Raw genomic sequence first — 23,046 nt, 5'->3', positions numbered from 1 at the left:
TGGCCCCATTCCGTGGTTCTAAGGGACTGAAATGTAAGAAACCTGTGGATGTACGGCTTGGTGTTTTGTGTAAACACAGACTATTGCAGTCTGTTCAATCAACTGTGATTAAACAAAACATGAGACAGTGTCATATGTGCCAACCCAACTGCTTCATTTGACAGCCAATTTCCAATAACTCACTGCCCAGAGTTGCCTTTAGTAGATGGGCAGCTATATAAATTGGTTTAGTATATAACAATTACATTGATGTGAGTTGAAGCAGTTCTTTTTCAATGTTATACCCGACTTCAGATGAAAAAGCTAAACAAAAAAAAATGTTTGTAATACTGCCATCCTAAATTGTAATTGTAAAAATAGCAATAGAATATTTTTATTTTTTCTCTTTTTTATTCTCAATATTCTAAGCTATTTAAATAATAGAATGTTAATAATTTTTAAACTTATTATGCGAACATCAATGTATGGAAATAATACAATGTACTAAGGTTTATAACAACATAATAAAAACTCGAAGAAAGATGGACAGAGTATTTCACAAAACAGACTCAGGGAGGTTTTGTGATTTCAGATCTCCTGAGCTTGAGTGATCTGATCTGCTTTGTATACAGAATTTTTTTAAAAAATAAATTAATAGGGACTGAGTCAGAGAAAAAAAAAAAGGTTTAATAAACAATCTCACACAGCATTTCCCCCCCCCCCCCCCGCTCCAAAACAGACTTCCATCCCCTGTGCTTTTTACTATTTTTGACTGGAGAAGATGAGGATTGAACCTCGGATTTTTGGGGGATTTATAGCATACTCACTGCACTGACATATGATCATTTTGCCACTGAACAGATAAACCAACTTGTCTCTAGAACTCGAAACATTCAGGCTTTTTTCTCTAGAGACTACTGAAACTGAACATGGAAGGTGTGCACTCATCACTAGACTTGGACCAACCTCTTGAACATTGGTTATTACCTATAAACCTCTTTGGGATATGGTACTGAGATGTCTCAGGAACTTCCTGGCCAGATGTGATTCTGCTTGTCCAGTACAGTCATCTAGGGGGGGGCCTGCTTAAAGGTCCCACCCCCACAGGAGGTACCTTGGACAGTGAGCCAGATGATAGTTTTTGGTATTAGCATCCATACTCTGGAATGTGCTTTTCCTTTTAGCCTTGACCCTCCACACATTTCTCAAGGCTTTGTAAACCATTCTGCTCAAGGATACCTCTGACGTGGGATGGCTGTGGGTGACCATCCATTATTGTGATTACATATTGTTGGTATCAAGCTTGTTTGGGTCTGCTTTTTTATGTCTCTCTTGTATACTGCCCCAGAGTCTGAATGATTGGGGCAGTTTACAAATATTGGGGAGAAAAGGAAGAGAGTAAAGAGACATGGTAACTTGGAATTCCTACCTTAGATGCTTCTGATTCCAGGGGCTGTCTTTGGAGTGTTCCTTTCAACTCAGGCAGCTTAGAGTTTTCTTTCTTAAGTGAGGATGATTCCACTCTCTCGCCTTCAAGTTGCAGGCTAATTCCTTCAGTGCACACAGACAGATCGATACCATTTGGACTAAGGCTGCAGTGGATAGCTGGGAAAAGGAATTAGAGTGAGTTTGGAAGACAGGAAAGAGGAAAGGAAAGGCTGATTTTAGATGGTGTGCCATGTTCTATCACCTCCCCCAACCCTCAGCATCTCACAAGGGAATGGCACTCTGATACGTGGGCTGAAATGATAGAGGTATCCAAGCAGGAGCTAGTTGGGTTTGCAATTTTATGGGGCAGAATGGTTGTACCCCATGGTTGTACAATTTTTATCAAGGAGGCCCTGGATTTGGTGTAGCATGTCAAGGAGTGTATTCCTAAAGCAGAGCCCATTTTGAACGGTTCTAGCAATTTAAAAGGTGAAAGGGGTGAATTAAGCACAAAAATACAAAGCAGTGACCGAAATTTGGAGACCTATCAATTCTGGAATGGTCTGGGGACCACAAAAGGAATGCCATTCCCCTCCACTTTTTGTACCTGTGCCCATTAACACAGAAGAGGGCATAGACTGACTACACTAGCACTGTTCCTGCTACTGTTATTATCTTTCATATAAGAATACATTATAGATCACTCAAGAAATCTCTCTCTGCCACAAATCAATGCAACAGGAAAATCATAATGTATCTTCTACCGAAAAGGAAACACACACACATACAAATGTTTCCCTTGCATTTTGATCTTGTTTTGTAAGTGAAACAGTATGAGGGGTACATTGCCTGATATTCTTTTGATGTTTTGGGTTACATCTCACATATTGCTCCAGTCAGGGAACAAAATTCAGGGATTGTGGAAACTGTGATTCAAAATACCTGAAGAGCCTTTAGTTGTCTATCCCAAGAATACCATTTACTTGCCATCTTCCTGAGAACACCAATTACTTTGGAGATTACATTGCTGCCAACTTCAAGTCAGTGCATTTCTGAGTGGCAGGGAAGAGGGGAATTATTTTATCCATGGCTAACCAAGCAAAGATTCCAAACACTGGCATCTCATTGAGACCAGGCAGAGAAAGTTACTGAGACTGAGAAACAAAAGAGGATATTTCAAAACACAACTAATAACGAAGAAATGGATGTTCCAGTGCCAGCTTTATCTGGGAAAATGGCATTAGACCTTTAGTTTTGCATGCAGGGAAAAAGAGGTTCAAACAATTCTGAGACACCACCTTAATGAGTTTGCTCATGAATGAGGGAGGGAATTTAGCTTATTTACTTTCCGACATCCTGTTTCCTAGCCACTTCTTTCTTGATACTAAGCCTGATTAATGAAACTTCATGGGAAGTTTGTTTCCCTGGCCCTGGTCTGCTGTTAGGGTCTTGACAGAGTACATTTTTCACTTGTAATGATTGCATTTCTAATGCAATTTTTAATGTGTTAAGACAGTTATCTTTGATAATTGTCTTGGAAAGAGGAAATATTTTAAACCAACAAAAAAGCCATAATAATTATTGCATATAGACATAGAACAAAAATACACATCTCAGGTTCAGGATCATGATGCTAGCATAGCATATTCTGAAATTTTCCAAACAAAAAAATTCCCTCTCACACCTACCAGTCTGAGAGCCAGAGTGTTTCAGGCTAAGCAACTTCCCAAATGGTCATCCTGACTTCCTTTTCTTTTTACTGAAGAAAGCATCATATACTTTACTAGAGCCACTCACATGTCAGCCCCACTATGTAGGCCGAATTAAGAAGCTAACTCCCTACAAAGACTCAAACTACTTCCATTAATATTGGCTATAGTAACAGAATCTTGCAAGTCTGATTATGCATTACTTCCCCCTCCGCTCATGCTCATGTGAATTAGGGAGGTGTCTGCTTGAATATTTTGCGCATGTCTTCTTGTTTTGGATTTAAGCCATGCTTTCCCCTTGCTGCTTTGGTAATGGATCTGGCCTATCGGTCAAGGTCAACTTCCTTACTCTCGACACATTAATGAACCACTTTCCTCCATTTGCAGCAAAGAGGTTCATAAGCTACATTTGGCTGCAGCTCTCTGCCTGGCAAAGGAGAAGGTACGAATGAAGGGGGAAAATAAGACAGCATTTGTTGGATCAGTTTCTACTGAGACCATCTAATCTAATATTTACTCACTTCTAACATTGTCAGCTAAAGATAGGAGCATATAACAAGACCCAAACCCAGCAAATAAAGTAATACTGTTATTGCTCTTTACTTTGCCCATTGAGCCAAGGAAAATATGTAGACTAGGCTTTCTAAAACCAAAGTGCAGATGTTTCAAAAAGGGATGAAGTAATAATGATGGGAGTCTTCAGTTACCCCAACATCTGTTGGGAGGCAAACATTACCAATTCCTGACTTGACTTGGGAACACCCTTCTTCTTCAGAGGATAAAGAAAGACTAAGGAAAATAATTTATCCTTGACTTGATAACCAAATGAATCATTTGCCAGGACTGGACATCACCTGTAGAAAGCACCTTCAAAGGCTCAGGAAAAGATGCAGCTTTATCATGTCCTACATGCACACAAAATCACATTTTGTCCTTCAAATCCAGATCTCTGTATAACTCTTTTTGATGTTAACCAATAAGGGAGACTTAGTTAACGAAGTAGAAGAAGCAGAAACGATATAATGGTATGAAATCTTGAAACAGTGGGTTTCAGTAAACATAAAGCATAATAAAAATATATCATGACAGAAGAAGCTAATGGCAGAAGATGCCTCAATCCTGTTAGTCTTCAGGAAAGCTTCGGGCTAGGATGCTAGATGAACCTATCTTGGGATGTGGAGTATACATTGATGTGCCCCGACTGTTTGTTGTCTTTCTTTGATTTTCATTGTTTTGAAGGATGCTGTAATTTTGATTTTGCTATTGAATGCCACCTGGAGTGGTATTTTTGTAACTTGGGTGGCTTTATAAATTCTTCAATAAATAAATATTAAATTAATAATGGGAAAGGAAATGTCAAATTCTTAGGAAGGAGAGACTGAGCACAATTACAAACAATTCCAGTCTGAAGGGGAGGGGAAATCAAGCACAGCAGAAGAAGCCAATCTGGCTGCACAACAAAAAACTTAGGGAAAACCTGAAAACAAAATGACACATTGAGGAAGTGGAAACAGAATCAGCTCACCAAGGAACAGCATACCCTGATAGCTTGAAACTGTAAAGATGGTGTCAGGAAAGCTATAAAGCAGAATGAACTGAAGTTAGTGAAGGCAGGCTAAGTAAGAAAAGGGACTTCCAAATAAAAGAATGGAAAAAATCAGCATACCATCTATTCAATGAAGGCATTAAATGCTAGCAGATAACTAAGAAAAAGCAGAGCTCTTAAATCCTGTTTTGGCTCAGTCTTCTCAAAGTAGAGTCCTAAAGAAACTTGATGATGATCTGGTCAGATTTTATGTACTGTATTATCTTTGATAAATCCTGGAAAACTGATGAATTGTGGGATGGCTGAAGGAGGGAAACTGACTCTGATTCCTGGGAAGATTCTACAGCAGATCATAAAGAAACTTGTCTGCAAGTACTTTAAAAATGCTGTGATAATTACCAGAAGCCAGTATGGATGTGTCAAGAAACTTTATCTCATCTATCTTTTTAAATCTGATCCTTAGTAGACTGTGGGAATACTACAGATGCAATACATCTTGATTTCAGCAAATCATTTAACAAAGTATCCCCACAACATTCTGATTAGCAAGCTAGTTAAGTGTAGGCTGGACAGCATAACAATTAAATAGAAATATAATTAGCTCAACAATCATGCTCAAAGAGTAATCATCAACAGTTCCAAATCAAACTGGATTGAGGTACTGAATGCAATGTCTTGAGGGTTACTTCTAGCCCTTGTACTCTTCAGTATTTTTATTAATGACATGGTCTAATAGATGGATGGAATGCTTACTGAATTTGCAGATGACACAAAATTAAGTATGATGGCTAATACTCTAGAAGACAGTAATAAAATTCACCTGAACTGCAGGGTACCTTATATTGGAAAGCAGATTTGGTGAAAGCATTGTCACAGCTCTGCACAGCTCATATGTATCAAACTGTACTAAATAATTATGCTATTCTAACTGGCAGTTACAAAAGCGAAAGTACAATTTGTTCAGCTACATAAAATAATATTTCTTATTCAAACATTCTGTTTTAAGAATACAATAGATCCATCTTAACACTATTGTCTGCAGATTTGAAAGAGAACTGAACTTAAACAGAAATTCTGCTGTTGGATCCTCATAATTTCATATGGCAACATCTAATTTATTTTTGTCAAGAAATACATCAATTTGTAATCCATGCTATAAACCCAGTAAATGTTTCAAAAATGAAGAAACAATTAGGATGGAGAAATAGTGGACACATTCTCTCTCCTACACACACTATGTATATCCTACAGCAGCTTTGCCAACCTGCTATCTTACAGTCCAGATTTGCTGAACTATAAATCACATAATTCCCAGGTAGGCTTATAAATGAAAAAAGAAAGTTCCTGAATGCTTCTAACACTTCTCATTTGGACAGCTCCATCCTTCATTCTAAGAACTAAAAGCATCTTTTTTCCTGCCTGTAAAGGTATAAAGAGCAAAAATTAATTCTTAGTATCATTTTCCTTTACGTTAAGGGAAAAGAACTTTTGTGTACACACTGGCAAACTTCTAAAATATTGGTGAATAATTAGAAATCCGTAAGCTGATAGGAAAATCCATTTAACTATATAAAGGCTAATGCTAGATGAGTACATGAGCAACCATGTTAAGACAGAGGAGAAAGCATGTCTAAGCTTTGATTATGTATCCTTTTTATGCCTTTCAATGCATGCATGATCCTTTTCCATGATCCAGAATCCATTAGAGTTGGGCAGCTAATAAATTCTAAGCAAATAAATAAATAAATTTAGCATTCACTGCTTTTATGAAGTTTACCACAAATGCTGAGTAAAACAAAGTTTCTCTGTCTTTTCCTTTCATTTATTGATCCTACAAAATTCAGGGTAAGATGGACTCTTCCTGCTATGGAGGATTTATCTGGATGATTTATTATCTTTACTCATCAAATCTTGAGAAGTCAATACTAAAGACATTTGGATAGGATTTAAATTTCCTGGGAAATGTGAAACCGGCATCATATTAAAAGAAAACGGTGCAACTGTAAAATAAGCCCATAACACCTAAGTTGAAATACAGTCCAATATGACAGACCCAGCCTTCACTAAAGACTCCTTCCATCTTCTGGAGTCCAATAAACATGAAAAAGAATATTTTATTGAATTAAGTTCATCTTAAAATTATAGGATACAATTTAACATACTTTAAACTCTAACCATTGAATTGTCGAAATATGATATTCCAATTCAACATTCAGGCATCTGCAGGGGCAAGGGACGGTAGTTGATATCACATGCATCATGACATGCAGATGATGTGAATTATATAACTCCAGAATGTCAATTTCTTGTGAAAACTGAAATCAAATTTAAATTTCCAGTCCCTTTCACTTACAGCCCTTAAGCTGGGAAACACAACTGAGTTATAGCTAAAACAGGAACCAAGTGTCTGCAGTGCTATCAAAAGGGTCAAATCCTATCTATTCCCATAATGGTTTTTGAGATAAATCCCTCACTTAAAATTCTGTAAAGAAATAGAGGTCAAGTTATCAGCCCCAATCTCCTATGGAAACTGTAATCTAGATTTTAAAAAAAACAACAACTTTAGGAGTCTTCCTATTTCTTAAAAACTTTGGAAGTAGTTCATCCTTGCCACTCCAAGATGACAGCCTTTTTATGAACAGGCAAGCCCCTTCATAACAGCCATTTTGTGAGTGCCCACATCTCATGCTCTCAAAAATTTCCAGATGCAAATTATCTGCCTACCCCATCTCACATATTCTCCACTCCCTTATTCAACAATTGAAGCAGGATGTATGAATTCATCATCCTATTTATTTTATCCTAATGTTCGAGACTGTCTAGATCTTTTTGAATCTTCTCTCTTTCTAAATTATTAGCCACCTCACATCACTGGCAAACTTTGTAAGCATCTCCTCATTCAAGATTGATAAAAATATGGAATAGCACAAGTCCAAGGATGAAGTTCTGTGGTACTCCATTCATTACCTCCCTCTCAGCTGAGGTGGAGCCATTATGGAGCAATCTTGCCTTCATCCAGACAACTGGGAGTCCACCTAGAATAATCTACCCAGCATTTCACTATCTTATTAAGGAGAATACTATGAGACACTCTGTTGAAGCCTTTGCTGAGTCCAAACATGCAATCTCCATGGCATTCCTCTGATCTGCTAAACTAGTAATTCTCTCAAAGACGGAATAAGATTAGTTTGGCATGTTTGTTTCTGATAAACCATCCTGGCTCCTGTTAACTGTAGTATGCCATTCCAAGTGCTCACAAATATGCTTCTGATAATCTGTTCAAAAATTTTGCCCAGTGACTGAAAGGTTTTTAAGTTCCATGGGACTTCCTCCTTCCCTTTTCTGAAGATGGGGATGACATTTGCTCTCATCCTGGTTTCTATGATCATCCATCCTCCAGGAGTTCTCAAAGTGGTTCTGCAAACTCCTGGGATGGAATCTATCTAGATCAGTGTTTCTCAACCTTGGCAACTTTAAGATGTGTGGACTTCAACTCCCAGAATTCCCCAGCCAGCCTTGTTGGCTGGGGAATTTTGGGAGTTGAAGTCCATACTTTTTAAAGTTGCCAAGGTTGAGAAACACTGATCTAGATCTACAGATTTCAATTCACTTACATTAGTATAGCAAAGCCAGTTTGGTGTAGTGATTAAGGCATCAGGCTAGAAATTGGGAGACTATGAATTCTAATCCCACTTTAGGCATAAAGCCAGCTGGGTGATCTGGGGCCAGTCATACCCTCTCTCTCAGCCCTAGGAAGGAGGCAATGGCAATTTCTGAAAAGCCTTGCCAAGAAAAGTGCAGGGACTTGTCCAGGCAGTCATCAGGAGTCAAAAACTGACTTGAAGGTGCACGTGCACACACACACACACAAACACACACACACACACACACACACACACACTAGTATAGTTCTGTCTTACCTCTTGCCCTGTCTATCCTAAGCTGCAATTTCCTTTGTGGCACAGGGCTTCATTTCCATTCTGAGAGAAGTCTGACACAAAATATGAGTTAGGAAATTCTGCATTCTCACCATCACCCATTACTAATTCACCATGTTCTCCTCCTACACTATTTTTAGTTTTCCTTTTATTTCTAACATACCCCCAAGCCCTCTTTTTGCTTTTTATTGTATCTCTCACAAATGTCAGCTTCTAAGCTTTAGCATTTCTGACATAGATCCTACAATTTCTGGAGACTACTTTTATTCTTTTTTTGATTATGTGTTCTCTCCTTCAAATTTCTTCTTTTCTTCAGCATTCAGAGAGCACTGCATGTATCTACTTTGTTTTGTTAAACTTGCCCCATTTTTGCTTGGAGGGAATTGTTTGTGACGGTGACTTCCATATTTCATTTCATAGGATTTCCCAGCCTTCTTAGAGAGTTTTGTCCTTCAGGATTTCAAGCCCTCAGAGGTAATCAAAATCTAGTCTTCTAAAGTTCTGTATGCAGATCTGACTCTTTTCAGTTCCTCTTCCCCTGGGTGTCAGGAATTCAAGGATACCATTATCACTTTCCCCAAAGGTATCAGTCACCTTCACTACTTCAACCATTTCCCCCTGTTGGTGTAGATTAGGTCCACTATAGCAGACCCCTGCATTCTATCTTCTACCTTCCAACTAATGACATTGTCAGCAAGAGAGGACAAGAATTGGCTGGACCTCTAACTCTTGGCCAGCAGATATCAGTACAATTGAAATCTCTCACTATTGCATGCCTCTTTTAAAAGACTGGTCTTCTGACACAGAAAGACCTTATGTCCATCTTCTCCCTGGCCAAGCAGTCTAAAATAAAACTGAGGAACAAAAGCCAGGGTAGAATCACTGATACCACTTCAAAGCACCTAAGATCATATTCTTTGTGAAACTTAAAGTCTCATATTCCTTGTGCACTTTCATCCTTAATTCTTCTAGTGATGGTTTCCCCTTCTTCCAATATGATGCTTAAGGAGATACCTGCCAACATCTCCTCTTTATTCATAAATAAGGTACTTGTTTAGCTACTAGAACAATGGATTCAACCACACACACACACACACACACGCACACACTCAACCAGAACTGGTCACGTTGCTCAAAGAACACTGGTTTCCATCGACATAAGAAAATTGCTTTACATAGGAACAATGGTGCTATCCTGTGGTATTCAGAGAACTAGAAGATTTTTTAAATTCAATCTTTAAAATATTTTATGCCAAATTATTTCAGTTTTTAACTCTTTTAACTCCCCCCATCCTACTCTTTCATTATATTTTTATTTTTACTGATCACTGTGTTATGCTGTATTCTAGTATTATCATATTAGGTTAGTTCTGCAGGCCATCCAGAGAATGTGTGTTACAGGGCAAGATATGACTGTTGTAAAGAAACAATGTAGGAACACTCATAAAAATCATCAAAGGAATCCCTAGCATCTTAATTGCAAACCGAAACAACACCAAAAAGCATGCACCAAGTGTTCCTTATAAACAGGGTCAATTAGAACATGCAACACTGCCCCATTCCCTCCTCAGAATGTTCATTCCTTCAACATGCTGGCATCTTCACCCACCATTTTAAACACATTTAGCATTTTCTGATGCTTAGATTATTATTCCTTTATAGCAGACAATAAGCCCTAAGCCATGCATTTTATATCTGGAGCAATGTCTCTCTGACCAGACTTAACCAGGACTCCCAGATGATTGCTTGACTCCCAGAGAAGGGAGGGAGGGAGGGAACCAAACCAAAACAAATTGTAGACAAACAGATGGATTTGCAGTAACTGCAGGTGACATTAAATTCCTGTATTACCAAAAAATTACTAGCCAAGCAATTCACAATTTCCCCAGAGAGGCAAAGGTTTGTATCATAATTTAAATTGAGTCAGGGTGTTTGTCACATTACTAATAAAAAAAAAATGGAACAAATGATCCTTCCAGTTATACCCTGGATTTCTAACTGAAATTCTGGTGGGATCTGGGGAAAAATAAGTTAAGTAAGTAAGTTTAAATTAATGTGAGGCAGATTTAGGCCTGCCTAATCCAAAGTGAAACTGAAATTCTGCATTTAAACTGATTTGTTCATATTTAAATAAATAAATCTAAATCAGCCTTAATCCAAATAATTCCATTTAAATTAAATGTGACTAACTGTATTTGTCCAAGAGTTTTGGAAAATTACTCCCCCAAGGAGCAACAGAATCCATTTGACTGATGATTGATTGATCAATTAATTTGGATGGAAATCTCTAGGCCACCACCATCAATGAACATCCAGGGGAATAATTCATAATTCCTGAGTTGCAAATTTGGAAATAAGAAGGGTTACCAAGGAAGAGCAATATCCAAAGTGTTTCCTGATGTTCTACTTTGAACAGCAAATAGTTTATAGTTATTCAAACTCTAAGCCAGCTCTCTCTTGGCCACACCGACTGGGAATGATAGAAGTTATTGCCCAACATATCAGGAGATCACTAGATTGGGTAATGCATCAAAATGACATTGATAAACTGGAGCAAGTTTAGAGAAGGTCTACGAAGATGGTGAAAAGTCCTAGGAGAACATTTAAAAGACCTAGGTATGTGTAGCTTGCAGAAGAGAAGGTTGAGAGGGACATGATAGCTGTCTTCAAATATCTGAAGGGCAGTCACATTGTAGAGGGTTCAGATTTATTCTTGCTCCAGAGGGTAAGACTAGATAGAACTAATGAGATAAAACTTCGAGGTTGTAGGTATAGATTAGACATGAGAAAGAACTTCTTGCCTGTAAAACTTGTCAATCAGTGGAACAGAATGATTTCCTCTGCTCCACTGGAGGTTTTCAGAGGCTGAATAATGACCTATTCGAGGATGGTGTAGTGAATCCTGCAGCGTGCAAGGGGCTGGACTTCTAAAATTCTACATTTAAACAAAGACTGCATCCAGTTGGACAGCTAGCACTATCTCAGCCACTGCTATTCAATTATACGCATTTGATTGCAAAAACCTGGGTTGACAATCTTTTCAAGATCCAGGTACCACTACTTGATTTCAGAAGATGGCCCAGGTGGCTGTTAGAAAAATAAATGAAATGTTGCTAAATCATCAAATCTTGTACCAAAAAACCTTGCATGATATTTTCGAATGTGCAAAAAGTTAGTTATTTTTAAAATCCTTTAATTTTGACTCAGTTTGGGGTATCGGCCAAGGTTTCAGGTATAGTAGGGTAGATCAAGAAAGGTAAATTTATTTGAATTACACAATGATGTGATACTGTCAGGTAAACTAGACAGGGAACAAAACTACTGTAGATTAGCTAATTCTACTTTATTGTAAGGGTACATTAACAGAATCTTGCAAGTCTGAAAGCACAAATCTCCCGCCCTCCCTATTTACCACCTGAGTAGTTAGGCTGGGTCTTTCCTAAATTTCTATCTTTGACCATTACCCTGTTGCGGACTCCCTTCTCTTTGATCTGATCATCCCCTAGGCGACATCTCTTTCCTCCACCTTCCAAGGCCATCCTCACATTCCTTCACAGATACTTTCTGATTTGCGCGACATTATAATAAAAGAACAAAGTGTTTCTCAGGAGATTGAAAATAATATATTTAAATAAAGGTATTGGAATAGGATTTTTTTTGTAAAAAAAAAGACATTTCTAAGTAGTACTCTAATATTATTTAAGATACTGGGTGAACATATTTTCATTATTTTTAAGAAAAAACAAAACAGAGTACATTTGCTTGCTAATCAGAGCACTCCTTAAATAATTCAACTATTGATTAAAAGGGACCATGTTGAAGTAATTGTTGAGGACTAGCAAGTAGTGACAAGGTCACTAGCTTGATATGTCACCCAACATATTTAAACCATACCCCAGAAAAAGACAGGGCAATAATACTAAGAATTATTCAGTCCAGCAGTAACTCTGCTAATTTTGCTCTCTCTTCCCTCACAAAGTAGATTTAGATGCCATTTGAGGAAAGATGGAAAATGCAGGACAATATCTCATTAAAATGCCCCTTCAGAAAGGGGGTGAGTGAATTCACAAAAGGAATTTACAACATGTTTAAGTGACACAGGGACATGTGCCTCTCTGCCACCTTCAACTTCCCCGCACGTGCTTACTTCCTCCCATTTGCAACCTTTCTGAAGTATCTGAAAGCAAGTCAAAGCTTCACCTAAGGAATAAGATGAAAGCTGGTGGGCTTTTCTTATAGAAGGAAAGTGGGTTATGCATCCTTTAAAGCATAGAAGTACAACTGTTACACTGCTCCATGACTATGCCTTAATTACTGGAGCCTAAAGGAAATTAATGGGAAAGACCAGAACAGCAAACACAGACACACACACAGGCAGCCTTCCTCTGTGAATTGATATTCAAGGGAGGGAGAAATATTGTATTTTATTTTCCATTTCTTGGGGCAAATCATTTGGGAACAGCTCTATATTGGAAGTTGCAAGTCTTATGAATGCCAGCACACCGGCACAGCCTGTTAATTGAAGAAAAATAAGTTTGGTCTACACTGTTGTTAAGTCAGACAGTTTGGTATAGTGGTTAAAGGTGCTGGATTAGGAATGGAGGGATTGTAAATTCTCATCCTTCCTTAAAAGCTAGTTCAGTGATTTGTGGCCAGCTACTTTGTCTCTGCCCTAGGAAGAAGGCACTGGAGTCAAGACTGACTTGAAAAACTATAATGTAACACTGAGTGAGTGTTTTCCAAAAGTAACAACTAATAAGCATTCTGCACCATTATGTTTGCACAGCAAATGCCAAACCTCTCATAGTATTTTTTCTTTCCAGTTTAGGAATTCATGGTTTTGCCAAACTCTCCTATTTCTTGAAAATGCTTAGAAGTCAAACTACTGTGTCTTTCAATTTCCTAAATGGCTACTATTATATTAGAAAGGCCTGTATAATTCCCACTTTAGCAAAGATCAACAAAAATCCACATGGAGCACTAAATCACTCCAGTCCCATTCTCCAACCTGGAACCTTCCACATTTATTTTGGCTTCTAGTCTTAGGATTTCCAGCTTAATTTCATTCATTCAGTTCCTGAATACATGGGTACACTTCTAAATGAAACACTACCACAATCAACCACCTGTTTTATTTCTAGGGATATTTATGCAATCGATTTATGCTTTATAGCAGCGTTTTTCAAACTTGGCAACTTGGCAACTTTAAGATGTGTGGGCTTCAACTCCCAGAATTCCCCAGCCAGCTGGAGAATTCTGGGAGTTGAGGTCCACACATCTTAAAGTTGCCAAGTTTGAAAAACACTGCTTTATAACATGCAGCAGCATATTTAAATCTCTCTAATCAAAATAAAAGGCAGGAACTTGCTGTTCCCTAAGGAGATCCATACGGCATTACAGACTAGAGTTCAAAGCCTGTTACATTACATTTGCCCACTTAGTTAGTACCTGGATGGGAAATCACTGGAAATCATAATTGCAACTAGACTGGGGACTAAAAAAAATATCTCAGCATAAAGTAATGTCAAACACCCATTGGGAGAGATGGGTGGCATATAAATTTAATTAATAAATAAATAAACATGGAAAGTCCTATCAGGCATCATAGTCACCAAGCTACAAAACTATATGGGCCAGTATATGAGCACAGCTCAGAAGGGATTGGGAACAACACCAGAGGCTCAAACACCAGTTGCTCATAGATAGTCGCCCGAGACTATCTGATGAGTGTCAAAGCCATTGTTCTGGACAAAACCCAGAGCATCGAGGAGTACTTCACTAAGATGGCACCCAAAGATGAGCTGCTGAGAGAATGCCTGAGGCAGCAGCAGACATGGGAGGAAATTCAAGTGGAGGAAGTGCCATGGCAAGACAGGCCCTTGCATCGGATGTACCACTGACAGACAGCTGAGGTGGCTGACACTGGGAAATCCTACCAGTGGCTGGAAAGGGCTGGACTAAAAGACAGCACTGAGGCACTGATCATAGCAGCACAAGAAGAGGCACTAAGCACCAGATCCACAGAACCAGGGGTCTACCACACTAGACAGGACCCAAGGTGCAGATTGTGCAAAGAGGCCTCAGAGACAGTCCAACACATAATGGCAAGGTGTAAGATGCAGGCAGGAACAGCATATACTGAACAACACAACCAAGTAGCTGGCATTGTGTGCAGGAACATCTGCACAGTATACACTTGGGCTAGACCCCCCCCCCCCAAATCCAGATGGGAGATTCCACAGAAGGTCATGGACAATAACAGGGCTAAGTTCCTGTGGGACTTCCAGATCCAGACAGACAGGCAGGTACTGGCCAATCAACCAGACATTATGGTAGCAGACAAGGACCAGAAGGCAGCGGCAGTGATAGATGTAGCAGTGCCAAGTGACAGCAACATCAGGAAGAAGGAGTATGAGAAGCTGGAGAAGTACCAGGGCCTGAAGGAAGAACTAGAGCAGGTGTGGAAAGTAAAGGCCAAAGTGGTCCCAGTGGTGGTAGAAGCACTCGGGGCTGTGACTCCTAAGCTGGGAGAATGGCTCCAACAGATCCCAGGAACATCATCAGAACTCTCTGTCCAGAAGAATGCAGTGCTAGGAACAGCTAAGGTACTGCCCAGAACCCTCAAACTCCCAGGCCTCATACCACCCATAGGGGTGAGAGGGGAATTTTATATTTTCTTGCTTTTGTTGCAACAAGACTGTTTGCCAAGACCTGTTTTTACTACCTAGTTATTGTATGTTTAATGGCTAGTCATTACTCATTGCATGTTCTCTTGCAAAATATATACCAAGAGAATCCATCAAAAGCAGAATGTAGATTTAATCTATAGTTGTTAAATTAGAAAATAGGGGAAGGTGTCAAATCAGACAGCCATTACTGAATAAATAGCCATGACTGTATGCAAATTTGTATGCTGCCCAGAGTTACCTGTTGGGGGAGATGGGTGACATACAAATTTAATAATAAATAAATATATATATAAATAAATAAGTATTCAAAAGGTGATAAGATGGATCTAATCAAGCTTTAGAAGGCACTGTAAGTTTTGGAATATTTCTGGAAGGGAGATAGTGAACTAACAAAGAAAATTCTTTGGGCTTCTACCTTGTCTGCAAACCTTTCTCAAAAATTCCAACAAAACAGCAGGATGATTTGACCAGAATGAATTGAAAACTGGGAAGAAGAAAGTGCAGAATAGGAATTCATACAGACACCTCCTCTGCAAGAAAAGGGAAAAAGAACTTTTTTTTTTCAATAGCACAGTACAGTCTCTATACTACAGACTCACATCAGTCTTAAAACATCTCACGAAAGACTTGATGTTTGGTGAATTTTCCCACAAAACTACAGTACTCAAGATGGCCTAGAAAGAACATAAGAATGAAACAATATACATCTGTAGCATAGATACAGTCCAAGATTTCACATGCATCTCCATTCACTGGACATATATGGATGAGGCTGACTCTCAGAATTATGGATTTAAACTGACCCTCTGGAAAATGGACTCTTTCCATATCTTTTTTTTTTATTTTATTTTATGAAGGAGGCTGCCAGGGACCCAATTCATATGGTTTATTCCACCAGGGTTCTTTACCTTCTTCAAACTTCTTTAAAGTTTACATCTTTAAAGTTCATAATATTAGTAGATCTTTGTTGCCTTCAAATACCTTGATGAAGCATTTGAAATGGGGGTAGGATAATAAGGAATTAAGTACCTGACCTTACTCAACGCTTAAGAGACTTGTGGCCAACATATATATTAAACATATCACCCTGCAAAACACAGGACAAAACAGCAAACTAAAATGTTTGCTAAAATAAAAAAACTATTATGTAGAACAGTAGATCAGTTACTGATAATGGGTAGCTTCAGGATCAACATGGCTACAACCAGCAACTTTCTGATCTTGGACTGAACCACTTGGGAATGAAAGCAAAATGGAAACTATTGTACTCACTGGTATTCACATAGTTAATACGGAGTTGGCACAGTCTAGCCAGCAAGCCCATTTGTTAACACCTGGCTTAACTTTAGCTGCTTCTGGGTCATGCCCCATAAAATCAGTTGAAAAGCTGTTTCTGAGTGCATCTGTGGCTCCTTCTGGGAAAAAAAAAAGCTTGAAATCTGAATTATCAGCATAGGTTTTGACTGCAGATGTTTTGAAAAGCAAATTTGGGCTAAAACTCTAGGTGTAAATTTAAGTGTGTATACAACACTCTTACTAAGTAAGCAAACTCAGTTGTTAGGTGCTGACAGAACTATAGCTTAAATGGAACAGCTTAGAAACAAGATGGAGGTAGTTGAATATGGAAGATAAAATATAAGGTTACAATCTGAGCCACCAAAAAAACCATAACACTTTATCTGGAGTCAATCCTACCATTCTACAGATAATGAGAAGTTGTTTTACCCCACCAAAGGTTTCCTCTGAGTCTTCCAGCCTTTTGCTGGTACTGAGACTGACTGACTGACTGACTGACGATCTATCTAGACCTCCAGTCTCTGCTTGGCCACAAATCTTTTGACTTCTAAGGACCAGCAAAGCTCTGGAGTTTATATTTATTTATATATATTTATACATTCAATTTACTCTCCGCCCATCTCCCCCCAACGGGGAACTCTGGGCGTCTCACAAAGTATATATAGTCCTAACAGTGACTTACAATTACAAATCTTACAGTGGTATATATATTACACTATGTGACCAGCAGTGGTTGCTAGGGGGTCATCCGGGCTTTTTCCTCCTCCGAAGATCTTTCTCACCGCTCGCATCGATCATCGCTCGTGCCGGTTGCATTTGGAGTTCGGCCAGCACCGGTATTTTGCTCCCCCGCGCAGCACCGCCGGTTCCTCCCATCTAAACGGGAGTCCCCATTTATCTACTCACAGATGGAATAGCTATCGAACTGCTGGGTGGGCAGGAGCTAGGACAAGGGACAGGAGCTCACCCCATCCCGCAGAGCCGGGCCTGAACCACTGGAGTGCCGACCATTTCTGACCGGCAAACTCCAGCGTCATTAAGCCCTGCGCCACTGCGTCCCTTTTAGTTTCAGGCCTTGTACTCCAACATCCTGAAAACCTGCCTATGCAAGCTGCCAGTGATAGGCAGTAAAAAATTCATGGAATGTCTGAGTTAGCATAGGGTGGACGCCTTCCAGTTAGTGGGAACTACAACTCCCAGAATCCCAAAGGAGCATGCCAACATTGGCTAGAAATCAGGCAGGTGTACTCCCAACACAGCAGAAATGCAGGTAAAGAAAACTCTCTTATACAGGGACATCTGTGGAAAAGGGTGGTTAAAAAAGTCTAGATGGCAATTGTGCCTGTGCAGTCAAAGCCCATCCCTGTTCTATATGTTTCATGTATGCATCACACATAAAAAAGGGTGGGGCTTTGTTTAGCTGGCAGTTGCCCTCTGGACTCTTTTTATTCCTCTATAGATAACCCTGGTCTTCTCCCATCTTCATTACAGCAATACAGTAACCCGCTTCCTAGGTATATCTAACCCCAGAATTCTTCTACTGTATCAAAGAGAAAAATAACAACGGCATTTATTTTAACAAAGATTACAAAACTGTCAGCTCTGACCCATTTCTTTCACTTTAACTAGAAGGAAACCAGCAACGTTACCTGGTTCTAAAACCAAAACATAGGCCTTCCCCCGCAGCCATCTCCATGGACTTATATTTAAAGATGGTCTGCATCTGATTGGATTGTATATAGGTAGTCCTCATTTAGTGACCACAATTGGGGCCGGCAACTCAGTCATTAGGTGAAGTGATTGCTAAGTAAAACTGCTACTGTGCTTATGATATTACTTCAGTTTTCCTTTGCTTTACAGACCTGCAAAGGATTGATCGTAAGGTTACTATTTCATCACCACTGCAACTGCAAGCGGTTGCTAAACAAGGCAGTCGCTAAACGAGAACTACCTGTACACAAGCAGAGTAGGCTTGCCACAGCCAGGCAGGGCAGCTGGTAGCCAAGTAATACAGTAAATTCCCTCTGCTGCCCTCTAGTGGTCGGACACGGCTTTGCAACCTAAGTATGGCAACCCTATGCATTGGCAAGAACCAGAATTTCTGCTCCATCCTGCCTTCCTCATCCAGAATAATTATCACTGTTTGTATTCTGATAATGAAAGGGGAAATTAATACCCAACAATTCCATTTCCCTAATCATCAGAGATACGTGCCCTTTGTTCTCTGCTATAACTGGCAGTTTTCAATAGATTCCCACTTACAGTTTGATTAGGAAATTAACCAGATGTATTGTTCTTTCTTTATTCAAGCTTTCCCACAACAGGGGAGACCTCGCCTCTACATTCTGCTTCTGTGCTTGAAGAACTATATTGAAATAGGGTGGCTATAGAAACCTCAGCCCCAGAGACATGCAGCCAACACAGAATAACGAGTGTACTATGTTACAATTCATTTCAAGTTTTGCAGTAAACACTCTGTGCCCATCTGAAGGTGTAGCTGAATGCCAGAAAAGTGTTTTGTTTTCTCTTTTTCATACAACCTGAAATATTTCCTGTTGCTCTTCAATACCGAAAGTTATTACTGGATTGATTCAAGCCACCAGGATATACCAAAGAAAATCTCTGGGCCAATCCTTCTTCTCAGGCAGAAAGAATGGGGAAGACATTTTTTATTTTTATTTTTTTGGCCGCAGGAGGAGGAAACAGGGCAAATACTTTCCCAAAGCTGTCAAAAGTTTACTAACTTGATCATAGCAGCAGGTTTAGACCTGAAGATTTATCACCTGAACTGGCTGCTCCTTAGGACAAAAAACAAGGGGAAAGACTATTGTTTTGAGTTCCTATTGTTCCCCATGGCTGAACACACAGAAAACATCCTGTTTTGTTCCAGGCTGTCTATAAAGGTTTTTAGGGCATTTTGGCTGAGTAAATATGGGTAAAACTTCCATATACCCACAGTTCCTAATTATAAGGCAGCTTCTATGCACATTCAGATGAATGTACAAAAAAAAATGAAATCTCAGAGCACAGGCAGGTGGAGGTATGCATGGAAACTCCACCTCACTTTCATCCTTGTAAGTTTAGGCCAAATGGAGCTAAACAATCCCATGAAGCAAAATTCATCAGATTTACACATGAATGGGGGAGATGTCATTTGCAGGCAAGCAGCACATCAAATTGCATCCAGTCTTCATTTCGATTCAGAACAAATCCATGCACACTGCTATTTTTACCAGAGTAACATCTACTGTGAAAAGATAAGCATCAGATCTCTTCGGAGAGAGAAATAGGTTGATAAAATATGGTTCTGTCCCACACATTTGTGACTCTTCTTTGGATCTATCCCAGTGCTAACCCATTCTCTTTCTTCTTCCAAACTCAAAGCTGAGAACACTTTTGAAGAAGAGGTGGAGGAAATATAAAACTTATTCCAAGTACCATTGATAAAGGGGGAAAAAAGTCCCACAGATGCTTTTACATTTATGATTTTACCCCGGCTTTTGCAGAAAGCCACTGCTTTGATCATATTTCTGTCCTGGCTGTTTAATCTTCCCATTGTTTGTTTTCATAGGCTAGCCTCCAACGCGCTGCACATATGGGTCCCAGGCCATTGGGGGCTTGTATTTTTCAGGCAGCAGCCCCCACTGCCACATGGTAAGCTGCTTTCCAAACAGAGGGGAGTTTCAAAACCAGATTGTAAGATGGTATGAACGATGATTCCCTAAACTGAGTGGAGAAATTTTAAGAAAGGTTCCTTTGGATGAGCCTAAAATATTGCTTTGGCAACAGCAATTTTAAAGTGTGATTTTTTTTAAAAAAGGTAAGATTTGATATAGTGTTTCCACACTGAAATGTTTATGATAGATAGACAGACAGACAGACAGACAGACACTCTATTTTGCAAATAGAGTGTCTGTCTATCAACACATCTATCAACGCATCTTTCTTTCTGGGAATGCTTAAGCAAACTCAACCCTTGCTATGTCAATAAATGCTATGTTGGGACAGTGAAAATGCTTTTCTGATTCTCATTGCTGGTATGGTGGTTAATGAGATGTTACTACTTTCAGTGGAATGGGGGAGGAATATTTCAAGACTATTAATTGCACGAAGAAAAGCCAATAGCATACATTTCCTGCCTTTTCTTCTAAAATGCAGGTATCTCACTGGGAAATATGCTGATCAAGGTGGTCTGATCATATGAACAAATCTCTAAAAAAGGGAGGAGCATAATAAAACTTACACACCATGGCTTGTTGCTGGTTTAAGCAGGAATGATATAGCAAAACAAGAAAGGATTGGCAAAAGACTTATGGGCTGTGGACTAGATTCTGCCAGAATCATGTGATCAAAAGGGAAGATCATTCCCACACCACCAGAAAACCTGGAATTTAATTTTTAAAGTATGTTAATGGTACAGAAATGAAGAGATCAGGAAATGAGAGAAAGAGGCAAGAATTATTAGAAAGAGAATTACAAGGATTTCTGCTGCAGATCATGCAGAGGGGACGAACAGCACTACTATAAGTTGGAACAGTAATGCTAATATTATTTATCGCTTTCCTCAGATCTATAGATTCTCATGCTCAGCAAGGCAACACATTCAGCTATTGGTAAGAATGTAATTGAGGCTGTCCTGCAGAAGAGATGCTACTAGCGGTGAGGCCTAAGTTACACTAATGTTATCAGGCAACCCACTCCCCAAGACCCCAATGTCTAAAAACTATGGCACTAAAAGATCAGTTTTATGCTTGCTTTCTTATATTGTAACTCAGTGGGAACAGGGTGGTAACTCTCCACCTTTCTAGTTCAGTCTTTCTCCATTGAGGGCCTCCTATCTACTGAGGAACCTCATGTATCTCTTGTGGAATACTCTGGGCTGCAAACGATGGTGGGATTTGGACCACTCGTATCACATCCCATGAACTAGCACAATAATTTCCAACCCATGAACATTTGGAAACAACAGGAAAGGCCTCCCTTCATATTTTTCTTTTCAAAAATAAGTCCTTGACTCTGTTTCACAAGTTTCAAGCCCTCTTTGCAGAACACCCAGCTGGCACCCAAAACTACTTCCTTGTTCTATTTCATAAACAGGGACATCCGTATATGACCCAGAGCTGATTAGAACAGTCTGGGAGTAAATCCAGGGCTGAGTTCACCAATCATGCTGACGGGCAACAGTGTGGTTTGGTGGGAACCCAGCTCCTGGGGCTTCTAAGCCAGGCTTAAGGACTTGGCATTAGTAGGTGGACCCGGCCGCTGCCTGCAAGAAGCAGGCCACCACACATGAGCTGCTCAACATCCTGGTGCTCAGGCCTCCTTTGAAGCCTCCTCAGGTGAACCTCAAGGATAGTCTCCACCGGACAGCATCCTACCAAAGGAATTTGCCTGCAGAGCTCACCTGATTCCCTAGCCCAGCATACAAGCCAGAAAGTGCCTGCAGACAGGAGGAGATCAACACCTAACACTGGCTAACAGCTGCCAAAAAAGGGGGCGCAAATCAAGACACGGAGGGTTCCCACTAATGCCCACGGGAGGAAGTGGACGTGGAGGGGTCTCCTCTGAACGAGACCGCAGCCTAGAGCGAGGTGGGGGCGAGCGAGCGAGCGAGCGGGCGCTGCAGTGGAGCTATGCAGGAACCTGGGTCGTGGGGGCGGGAAAGAGAAGCCGTGGCGGCTGTCGCCGGCTTAGCAGGTCCGCGCCAGCTCACCTCTCCGCGCCCCTCCATGCCTCCGTCTAGGGCCAGCCCCCCCTCATTCTGCAAGGGCGCCGAAGCCTTTGGTCTGCTCCCCGGGAGGCTCTCCCCTTCCTAGCCAGCCGGCTCGGCTGCGGCTGCCTCTCAGGTGAGGGCAAAGGACGAGGAAGGGGGGGAGGGCGGCTGGGGCACCTCTGGCTTTGCCGGAGGAAAAGGCAGGAGAACCGCAGCCCTTACCTTCCACAGCCATTCTCTCAGAGCTCGCTTAGTGCATGCATAATTCGCCTGCCCAGGGATGCTTCTCTTCCTCCTCCTCCTCCTCCTCCTCCTCCTCCTTCCTCCCCTCTTCCCCCACCCCCTTCTTCCCTTTCTTCTCTTTCTCCCTCCACTGTTTTCTCTTTTGCTCATCCGCAACCAAGAAGCTCAACCTGCAGCGAGAAAGGCTTAGCCCCCTTCCCTCTGCAGCCTGGGAAATGGAGTCTCTGCCCCCCAGTCAAGCTGCGCCACAGTGGCCCTTTGTGGGGATGGGGCTCCCCCATGCCGACGGACATCCAGCCCTCTCCACCTGAGACCGCCTCCCATAAAGGAGGAATCCGTTCCTTCTTGCCATGCCTCAGGCGCTCGAAACCTATGGGGACAGGGAGACTACAATTCCCGACATGCAACGCCGCAAGGTTTAGCAGAGACCTGGAGTGGGACGATTTGATTGAGCGCTTCCTTGTCAAATTAGAAGAGGAGACAGGTAAAAGCGGGTGGCTGTCGG

The 23,046-nt window shown here is 40.5% G+C and overlaps 1 protein-coding gene across 3 annotated transcripts in view; it reads right to left on the bottom strand.

Annotated features, from left to right (window-relative positions):
• Positions 1 to 22,767, bottom strand: part of SAMD12 (sterile alpha motif domain containing 12) — a 207,910-nt gene extending 185,143 nt beyond the window's left edge. For all 3 annotated transcript variants that reach the window (XM_025163490.2, XM_007423339.3, XM_015887237.3), the window contains exons 1-2: positions 22,521 to 22,767; positions 1,409 to 1,584 (exon numbers count right to left, since the gene is read on the bottom strand). In XM_025163490.2, the coding sequence (XP_025019258.1) occupies positions 1,409 to 1,584; positions 22,521 to 22,533 (189 nt within the window). In that variant the 5' untranslated portion in view covers positions 22,534 to 22,767. The remainder of the gene's footprint in view (positions 1 to 1,408; positions 1,585 to 22,520) is intronic.
• Between the last annotated feature and the right edge of the window lie 279 nt (positions 22,768 to 23,046).

This window comes from Python bivittatus, unplaced genomic scaffold (assembly GCF_059951505.1).
Source record: "Python bivittatus isolate LINGU-HERP-01145 unplaced genomic scaffold, Pbiv_v1 ctg000590_np1212, whole genome shotgun sequence".
In the NCBI taxonomy this organism is placed as follows: Eukaryota; Metazoa; Chordata; class Lepidosauria; order Squamata; family Pythonidae; genus Python; species Python bivittatus.
This window is presented reverse-complemented; position numbering and strand designations above follow the sequence as displayed.